Source organism: Elephantulus edwardii, unplaced genomic scaffold (genome assembly GCF_000299155.1).
Source record: "Elephantulus edwardii isolate Elephantulus edwardi_28Jun2011 unplaced genomic scaffold, EleEdw1.0 scaffold00061, whole genome shotgun sequence".
NCBI lineage: Eukaryota > Metazoa > Chordata > Mammalia > Macroscelidea > Macroscelididae > Elephantulus > Elephantulus edwardii.
The window spans coordinates 14,841,139-14,851,822 of record NW_006399811.1 but is presented as its reverse complement, the minus strand read 5'-3'; the positions used below and the strand labels follow the sequence as shown (position 1 = coordinate 14,851,822).

Sequence of the window (10,684 nt, the reverse complement as noted above, 5' to 3'; positions counted from 1 at the left end):
GTGACTGGGGTAATCGGGATGGGTGTGTCAGAGGCAGTGCGGTTGGGGCAGGATAGAGCAGGGTTTAGGGCTGTTGTGCATAGGGTCGCTATGAGCCACAAACGACTCTACGGCACATAACAACAACAACAACTTCCCTAAGAAACTCTGAACCATAAATAGGATTCTGTAAAGTCTGTGTAGTCATTGCAACTGACTTAGAACCCAGTAGAGCAGTAAGTCTGGTATGGGAATTAGAAGTAGGTACAAAAGCATGGGAGACCATGTCTGACCTTATAGGAACTGGTTTTGTACTGTGATTACCCTTGATAAGAATAGTTCCCATTTGAGAAGACTATATTTCAAAGCACATCTCATAAATCATATCTAACACCAAAGTCATGATTGTCTTCTCCTCACATCAGAAACCTAGAAGCTATCTTTAGAGTCTTCTTCTTTCTCACCTGCCCTTATCCTGTTCAATATCATGTCTACAACCACTGGGACCATATTCAAACTTTACTAACATAAAACACCAAATATCTCAAGTTAATCCAAATCTATATCCAATATAGCCACTGAAGGCCAAACCCCAACCATCTCTGGGCTCTAATAGCTACCTCCAGTTTCTTTTAAAAAAAAAAATTTTTTTTTTCAAAAACCAAATCTTGTCAATACCTCTCTGCCTAAAACTTGTTGTTTTTACATTTAGAATAAAGGTAAAAATTTCTTAGCACAGCCTTCTAGGTCAAAGCCTACTATGGTCTTATCTATGTTTTCAGTCTCATTTCCCCTTATGCTCCCTGGATTCCCTGAAGCTATTTCATCTCTTTCCATATATTTCATTTATGCTTCATTCTATAACTTTATTACTGATGCTTCTAGCAACTCTTGCTTCTTCTTATTGTATACCAGCAAGTCAGAACAAACTCATAATTGATTTGATTGTTTTCAGAAGGTATAATCACACAGGAGGAGACTGCTCATCTTTCTCCCATGGAGCAGCTGAAGGATTCAAACTAAGTGCCTTTGGTTTGGAAGCATGACTTCTTACTCAGTAAGGGAAAAGAACCATGTAGGGGAAAGTCAGTTAAGATAAATAATTCAAATGCACCTCACCTTTTTTTACCCCTCAGAGAAGTTATACCAAGAATTAAATTTTAACATACCCTTTAGAATCTCATTCCTTTCCTATGAGCTAATAAAGAATGTTTCTCGTGTAAACTGACAGTGTTTACACACTCAAAGATAACAAGTGTCACCTCCATGAAGTCAATCAGACTTAAGTCTTCATTGAGAAGTACAAATATAAATGTTGGACTCAAAGTGATCAATGAAACTGAGAATGGGATATTTACTTACACACACACATACACACACGGAAATATTTTGCAGTACAAAAGTGATGCTTTAAGGAGTCTATTACATAGCAATCTAGCCTCACGTCTTTTTTATCATTTTGTTGTTGTTGTTAAATACTGTAAATTAGAGAACTCACAGTGACTCTATGAACAACAGATTCAGCATGTTCAAGCCCATCACTGCAGCCATTATTGTGTCAACCCATTTCATCGTCTTTTTCCCTTTAGCTGAGCCTCCATGTATTATTTTACAAACATACAAATCAAACATAATAAATAAATTCTAATGCACAACCACCAGCCGGAACCAGTCCTTGGAGAAGGACCTCATGCTTAGAAGGGTGAAGGACAGCACAAGAAAGGAAGACCTAGGATGAGATGGATTGATTCAGTGACTGGAGAAATGAGGTTAGGTTTGTTGGAGAGGATGAGATTGGCTCAGGCTAGAGCCGGGCTCAGAGCTGCCATACATATGGTCGCTATGAAACACAGGGGACTCGATGGCATATAACAACAACAACAATATCAAAGGTATTGGTAGTTTCTTATCCTATTTGAAAAACTGAAAGTCTCTAAGCCTGGCTATTTGATATGTATTTTTCACTATATTATCTTTACATGTGATGAAAAAATTAAGCATTTTTTTATTTTAAATGTGGGGATTTTTCTTTCTAATGTTTCTCAGCACAAGTGGGAGAAAAAAAATCCCAAAACCTGAACATTTTATCATTTATGAACTGGCCTTGAATTTTACAGTTTATTGGGTAAACATCTACTTCCAGTTTTATCTGTTTGAAAAAAATGAAGAATGCCACAATATTTTTTATTATAATCAGAAACTTAAATGACATTTCCATCACTGAAAATTTCTTCTCAAATCCAGTTTCTTCTCTAAGCTTTTCACAGCCCTATCTCAAGCCAACTCAGCCAGACAGCCTTTCCATTGGCTTCTCTGCAAATGTCAGTGCCCAAGACATATAAGGAAGGCTGGGATGGGAAGGGTAGCGGCTGCAGACCATGGCTCTCTCATTACATGGCCTATTTTGAACAGTAAATCAGAGACAAATTTCTTCCTATCTAGATAGTGTAGAGTGAATAAAATGCAGATCATCACATTTTCCTCTTTTGAATGGTCATTATTGTTTAAGAGGAAACATCTATTTGCTCTAATTGCTCATAGAACATGTCTGTAGGCAGTTGCTCTGCTAATTTAAAAAGCCGCAGCTCTCTAGTGGTTCAAATCCATCATTAGCTCTGCAGGATGAAGATGGGAAATCTCCTATCCTGTTACTTACAACTTCTTAAAATCTGCTGAAGGGTCAGCTATGAGTCAATTCCCACTTGGGAAGGGTACTTGTGAACTGCACATGTCATTTAACCCAGTGAGAATTATATAAGCACACCAAACTTAAAGACATCTTCTCCCAACACCATACCTGAAACAGCACAGATGAAAAGAAAGAATGGGGGTCTGAATAAAGAAAAGTTTAAAAGGAAATTTTACTTAATACAGAAATATTTTGGGGGTAGGAGGAGGTTTTTAGATAATGTTTGAAACATGGCACTTCAATCATTTATATTTGTATTTTGTTGACTCATTTAAAAAAAAAACTTAGCCAATAAATGAACTTTCCTCTTTAAATTATTATTCCTTTCACAAGCAAAGTATTTGTGAACCAAGAGATTGACCATAGATGTCTGCTATCACCATATGCTTCCATAAATGTACAAGCAAGTAAGCCTGTATTTACTTAGAGGTCACATTATGTACCATTATTCAGTCTTGACTGAAGAACAGTAGTGATTCAGGTGCATTTACAATGTCTATAAGTTGTATTTTCTGGCAATAGATCAAAATCTTATTAAGCCTAAAAATAAGTATAAATGAAAGTTCTTAATAAGCATGAAGAATAAGCCAAGAAGGCACCTTGGTAAGAAGCAGGAATCCAGTAACTGATATCTGATCCTGTACTAACTGCAGGGGTTTGGTTAGGACACTCATACTTCTAAGCCTCAGTTTTCCCATCCGTAAATGAGGCTTACATATGCTGGCAGCTACAGCTCTGCTATCAGCAAGCATGAGAATTTGAATGGTTACTTTACCTCCTTCTGAGTCATTTTTCTTGTCTGTATAATCAGATTCTCTGCAAAAAAAAAGTAAGCTATTCTTATTCTAGTCCTATGATGATGAGGAGAAACAATTATGTTGAAACATGAGACTCTTTCTATAGGAATTGGCCTCTAACTGTATATCATTTGTCCAGTATTGCAGTTAATGGAGAGAAATGATTTGGTTATAATTTGCTTTCTCCTCCCCCTAAACTGTTTCCATAGTCCCACAATAAAATAAGAAGTAAAACCTGGAAAAAGAAGCTGTTCAGATTTTGTAGGTGGTCTTCAAGAAGACCAGAGACACAAACATTTAAGCAATTGGTCTGCATCTCTAATCTGAAAAAGAAGAAGGGAAAGCACAAAGCCCTTGTGATGATCAGAAATGGAACAAGAATCTCTCCTTTTCAATTTAATGGTTGTAATATATCACATTTCCTGACTAACCTGTGTAATTGTTACGTACCATTGAGTCAGAACCAACCCACAGCTGACCCTCCAGTGGGTTTTCAGAGGCCCAAGGTCAAAGACTGTAGACTTCAATATGGATTGAAGCTCAACATCAAGAAGACAAAGATCCTCACCACTGAGCCAATTGGCAGGACCATGATCGATGGAGAAGAGATTGTTAACAATTAGTGTGCTTGGCTCCTGCACTCTTGGCACCAGCAGTGAAGAAATCAGAAAATAAATTGCACTGGAGAAAATCTGCTGTCAGGGACCTCTCCAGAGCACTGAGAAACAACAATGTCAGTCTGGAGACTAAGATGAGCCTGATTCAGGCCATGGTCTTTGCAGTTACTGGCTATGCATCAGAGAACTGGACAATGACTAGGGATGACAGAAGAATTATCGCCATTGAGTTGTGGTGCTGAAGAAGAGTCTCGAACATACCATGGGCTGCCAGGAAACAAGTCTGTCTTGGAGAGGGTGAAACCAAGTGTCTCTTTGGAGGCTAGGATCTTGAAGCTCTGCCTCACATACTTTGGCCACGTGGCCAGAAGGGACTGATTCTTGTAGAAGGACATCATGCTCAGAAGGATGAAGGGACAGTGCAGGAGAGGAAGACCCTGAATAAAATGGGTTGGTACAATAACTAGGACGATGAGGGTAAGTTTGTGGCAATCAATGAGACTGGCTCAGGACAGGGCAGGCTTCAGAGCTATTGTTTATGGGGTCACTATGAGTTGCAGATGACTCGATGGCACATAACAACAACAACAATATAAGTAATCTCATGTTTGTTGTGAAGGCTAATATATAGAGAGCCACCTAAAGGCACGGAAAAGTCTTAGCCTTTGGCTTTGAATATGATTCAGATATTATGTCATCTACCTGGGAGTTATATTGAAATATAGTCACCAATGATTCAGCAATATATTAGGTCTTCTATGTGACTAATTTGCAAAGAAATATGGTAAATTAGAATATACCAAAATCTATAGTGCTCTCATGCCTACATTGGTCTACAATAGAGGATTAAAATCTTTCTTCTTCTTCTTAATTTATTATGTGTTCAATGAAGATTTACACAGCAGTTTAGATTCCCATGTGACAAATTTCTGTACAAACTGTGACATTAGTTAGATTCTTCACAATGTGTGAACTTTCTCATTGCTTATATTCTGATTATTCTTCTTTTATTAATCTAGAGTTAATAAGGCTATTAACTTAAGTCTTGTTTTTTCACATTCCAAATTTCTCTAAGGGGGAAAAAACTCAATTGAGACGAGTCATTAAGAATTTAAATGTGGAAAAAAAAAACTCCAAGATTGTCTCAACATATTAATTAAATGCTCCCAACTTTCTAATAATCATTAACCACAAATCAATACTTTCTTCAGCTTCTTGGACTAGTGGTGACAAACCAGTGACTAACTTCAGTACAGAGAACCTAGAATGTAAGCCTATCTGTTATTCATACTCTAACACAATTCTATCTTCCAAATATTTTTAAAATTATTCTCCTAACTAGTTTTTATTTAATTATTCTTCTAATTATTTTTTCATTATTATTTTTAAAATAAAATATTATTTTGGGAAGACATGATAATCTAAAATGACCTGATCAAGGTAATTTCAGATACTCTGTAAAAAGAGGGTATATTTAATATAACTTGCATAATTACAGATTACTTCACCACTATGAACATTAAAAGTTGTCATAAACAAAAGTTTTCAAAAATAATTAGGCCATGTGCACTTAGGATGATTTTTCAAAACTCTACAATGCTATGAAAAGAATGTGCTTTCCAGTGACAGCATTACAGATTCAAATAGGCACAATATCTCAAGCCACCTTCAGTGGACATGAAGAAGAAACTATTAAAGTAACTTTCTGAATAATAAACACTTTAATATTCAAGATGAACAGAGTTTGAGTATCATTTTTTCATTATATATAAATGAATAAATTGACATATTCAAGTTAGAAAATTCTTTTTAAAATCATGTAGCTTAAGCTATGTCTGTATAATTAATTGGCTAGGTTAAATATTGGAAGCATGAGTGGTATCCACTTCCTAAACAACATGCCTCCGGAAACTCCGTGAACTTTGATAAATGTCGATAGTTTTAGAAAGGCTTTAGGACTTATGTTCATGGGGTCACTATGAGTTATACTCCATTTGAAGGCAATCAACAACAACAATTTAAATATAAAGAAACATTTGACTATTTTATGTACTACTTCATAACCAACCTGGACGAAAGTTCTTAACTTTCTACTGGAAAATGGGAGATGATCTGATTGGAGTAACCTTTTTTGGGGGCCCACAGGGTCACTAGGAGTTGAGAATCCATTCAGTGGCAGTGGGTTTTGTTTCCAGTTTATGTTTTGGCATGTTTTAGTGAGACACCAATTTGTTAGATATGTATTAGATGAGCTCAAGTAGGTGATGAAAGACAAGGAGAAGGGGTTGTCTAAATTCAATTTGAAATTACAGTGGGGTTGGAGGCACAACTCCTTGCCCACTAAGCCACCAGAGCTCCCTGTTCCTGCAGTGGGAATGCAAGTTATCAGTAGAAAATCTAACTAATTAGAAGAAGATCTAAATAGAAGAAGTTCAAAGTCCTGCTTTAAGCGTTTCACCACTGAAAATTTAGAAGGCAAAGCAAGAACACTCAACACTGGCAGGAGAGTTGGCTATAAAAACAGCAATAGTATTATTGAATACCGTTGAGTACTTACCAGGCACTAGGCAAGGTACAATATATTTAGCTATCAAAGCAATTTATTATTCCCACTTTATAAATGAGAAAACTAATTAGATAAAATAGTATGCTTAGTTTTCACAACTGGTAAATGATGGAGTTAGGATTTGAACCCAGGCAAACTTACTCCAAAGTTTGTGCTCAACAAGCAAGATGCTATACTACCTCAACAACTAAAATGGCAATCTTATGAGAAAAAATACATTTTTTCACACACACACCCCTGCTCCCTGCCCCCAAGAGCCACTATTCAAAGCATCTCTTCCATCGCAGGGTATGTGAGAAACTAAATGAGTGATACATGACCATTGATTGAGAAAGCATCATTCTACAATAACTGCCTTGATCAATGTATTCTTCTAAGATCTATCTAAATGGGATCAAATTGACCACAGCAACTTGAAAAATTAGACAGGAACCTTAGTGGGTAAGGAGTTTATGTTTCTGGGGGAAGAACAACTCAGAAAAGGAGGTGAAAATTGTTGCACACTTAAAGAATGCAATCAATGCTATTGTGTGGTACATGTGGAAACTGTTGAACCAATACCGATTTTCCACAACAATAGTAACAACAAAATAAAATAAATTCTACATTAAAAAAATATGGATCATGGGGGGGACCCCACCACCTCACCTGATAATTAAATTCCAGTGTCATTTTAGTCCTCAGTCTTTATATGTAAACAGTTCTCAGAATTCTATTGATTACCCTCACATTGCTGAAACTCTTCGCTTGGCGAACAGAGTGGTCCTCTTTCTTGGTTCTCGTCTGTCCTCAATGCTCACTCTTCCTGATTCTCCTTCCTTGTTCCTCTTGCTCCTTTTTAAAGTGTTGATATTTCACTTACCTCTCCCTACTACACAATCTCATCCATAGCCAAGGACTTTGACCATGGGATTCCAGATTCATTTTTCAAATCTATCTTCTAAGCTTCTAAAGTATAGTTTCAGCACTTCAGTGGGACTCATGGAACAATTATACTGAAAGGCAACAAGTCCCTACGAGAACGCATTCGCTCCTCTCAACCCCTGCCCAACCATGTTCTCAAATCTGATCCATCTTTCATGTCTTCATTTCTTTCAATGACATCACTGACTGGCCAACCCCACAAACCTCAAATCCTGGCCCCTTCTTAGATTCTTCAATTTTATTTCTCACAATTCCGATTAACTGACTCATATCTCTGACACATCTTCCCCTGGGCTCACCAAATTCTTTCCATTTTACCATCTTACTATCTCCATGGAACTCTGGTGGGATGGTGTGTAACATATCAAGCCAAAAGGCTTCTGGTTCAAATCCACCAGGCTCTATAGGAGAAAAAGGTGAGCAGATAGTCTTCTCTTGTAAAGATTTGCAACCTTAGAAATCCAATGGACAGTTGCTATTAGTCAAATTAATTTACTCTATGGTAGTGTGTCTGGTCATCTCCCATTGATATTACATCAAGTGACTGCTTATTTTACTCTTCTTGTACCACTCCACCCACATGAGCAACTTTTACTTATTTTTTAATAGTTTCCCCCTTTTTTAATTGAAATTTTAATGAGTTTATAGAGACTTTGAATTTCCATTCATGCATTGTTGTACATTTTCTTCTCTGCCCACCCCTCCCCCCAGTTTGCTTTTCTCTTTGAAAAGAAAAAAAAAAATCCTTTCATTGTTATACAGTGGCCCCAGTCCACTTTACTATGCAGACGAGCAACTTTTCTATAAAGCAAAGTTGATCATACCTACACCTGTTTACACACTATCTACCACTCTTTGTCACCCGAATGGTACCATCCTGGGAGCTCTGCAAGAAAAAATTCTGGTAACCTGCCTCTGTAAAAACACAGCCTATGAAGTTCTAGCACCACAATGAGCAGAAATAAACTCAATATGAAACAATAGAAAGCAAAGATGAGGAACTAGGGATTCATTCCAGGACTACTTTGAGGCATTAAAAGAGAAGAGAGATGCTATATCACCTGTGTCCATCAAAACACAGTCAAACGCCTTTTGTGTTACCGTTACGCGGAGTGCATGGTGATAGATTGGATGCCTAATACAATAATTCCATCTGAACATGAACATCATCTCAAGTTCATATGTGCGAAAATGACTCTTGGCCCTGGACCTACTGAAATGACTGCTGAAACGCCACCGGGTGCAGAAGGCAATATAAACATAAAAATCCAGGGTAATTACACAGTCAAGTATCGATAAAAAATCAAGTGACAAGGAAAACACCCGTTATGAGTTGTCATAGCTGACACATAGAGTAAACAGTTGCTAGGCTCTCAAAAAGTCTTGTTTACATGAGTTTAGTTTCTTGGATGTGACAGCCAATTGTTCCCAGATAACACAGTATCAGCTCAAACTTATAGTGACCCAATGTATAACAAACAGAAACCTTGCTCGATCTCGCACCATCCTCATTATTCATGCTGTATATGAGGCCATTGTTGCAGTCACTCTTCGACCCCTCTCTTGGAAGGTCTTTCTACCTACTGGTAACAAGTGCGTAAGCTCAAATAGGATACGACATAGATGCTCAGTGAATACTGCTGAAAGTACAAGAAAAAGCAGCGCTGTGCAAAAATCAAGTTTGATGAGCATACTAAGGCTCATTTTTCCTTTCCATAGGTGAAAAGTGGATTTCAGAAGGGTGATTGGAGAGGTGCTTTATAATCATCGTGGTGTTCACGAAAAGCATTCCCTCTCAAATTCCATTAATAAAAACACAGAATGGGAGAAGAATTTGTATATCAACACATTACTGATTAAACAGGGGCACAATGATCGAAAAGAGTTCAGAAAGAACGCTGCTTATGTAAAGAAAAATCCTTGTTTGGGGCAAACTAGCAGTTTCACATTTTAAAAATCACATCCCTTTATGGACTATTGGGGAGGGGTGTGCGTTCGTGTGTGAGACATGGGGTTGAGGTGTCTTGTTTTATACAGATCTTAGGAGAAGCCCTAGTTGGGTCAGGAGAAGAGAGAGCTAAAGAAATTCTCAACAAAGTGGAATTCCCAGGAGTGCGTTCAGCCATCATGGTCTGCGGAGAAAGGCAAGTTCCCACTCACCTTCCCTCCTGGAGGTGGTCCGGGCAGCAGGCAGGAGCAGCAAGAAGCAGAGGCAGCAGCCCAGCCACGGGGCAGGCATGGCCGGGGCGGGGGCTCCGTCTGCCGCTGCAGGGGTCCTTGCCAGGCGCCTCACGGCTGCTGGTTTTCACTCTGCGCTCTGCTCTGCTTTCCTTTTCCTCGATCAGGTGGTTTTATCGACTCTTCTACCTGACTCAGTCTTGACAGGAAGAGAGCCTGTGTTTCAGGGTGTGACTCACCTGTGAATAAGGAGGACCCAGCCCTCAGGAGGCAGACAAACACACAGCACACGCTGAGCCTGAAAAGTGCTCGCCCAGCCGCGGGGCTCCCCCCTCGCCACGGAAAGGGCGCACACCTGGCCCCGGCCGAGGGTGTGGCACTGAGGCTGCGGCCCACGGAGCCTCCGGGAGCACTGTGCCAGCTCTGCCACAGCCTTCATTCTCTCCAGGGTGGTCCCGGAGCCTGCACAGAGGTAAATACAGTGCAGCCCCGGCTGTTTTCTCAAACTGCCAGGCCCCCTCTCAAGTGCGCAAACTCAGAAATAAGCTTGCAGCCCCTGTCAGGTGAACCTCTTTGTGAAGGACAGCCCTGCCCCAACTAAAAGTACCCCTGGTCACATACTGCATAAAGCTCTGTGCTACTATATGAACAGCCTCCTCCCGTAAAGATTTATAGCCTTGGAAACCCAGTGCCACTATGAGTGGAACTGGCTTCATAGCAGTGGATTTTGTTTTGGATTTTGGTACCAAAAGCTAAACTCACTGCCTCTGCATCAGTGTTGATTCCTAAGCGATCAATAGAACGAAGCAGAAATGGCCCCCAGGGTTTCCAAGACTGTAGTTATTATGGAAGCAAACTGCCCTTTCTCTCATGGAGTGGCTGGAGAATTCCAGATGACCCTTCTATTAGTAGATCACTGCTTAATCCACTTTCC

At 39.2% G+C, this 10,684-nt stretch overlaps 1 protein-coding gene across 1 annotated transcript in view; it reads right to left on the bottom strand.

The window, feature by feature from the left end:
- Nucleotides 1–9,811, bottom strand: part of LAMC2 (laminin, gamma 2) — an 89,850-nt gene extending 80,039 nt beyond the window's left edge. Inside the window, exon 1 of the mRNA XM_006887751.1 lies at nucleotides 9,733–9,811. Coding sequence (XP_006887813.1) covers nucleotides 9,733–9,811 — 79 coding nt within the window. The remainder of the gene's footprint in view (nucleotides 1–9,732) is intronic.
- Between the last annotated feature and the right edge of the window lie 873 nt (nucleotides 9,812–10,684).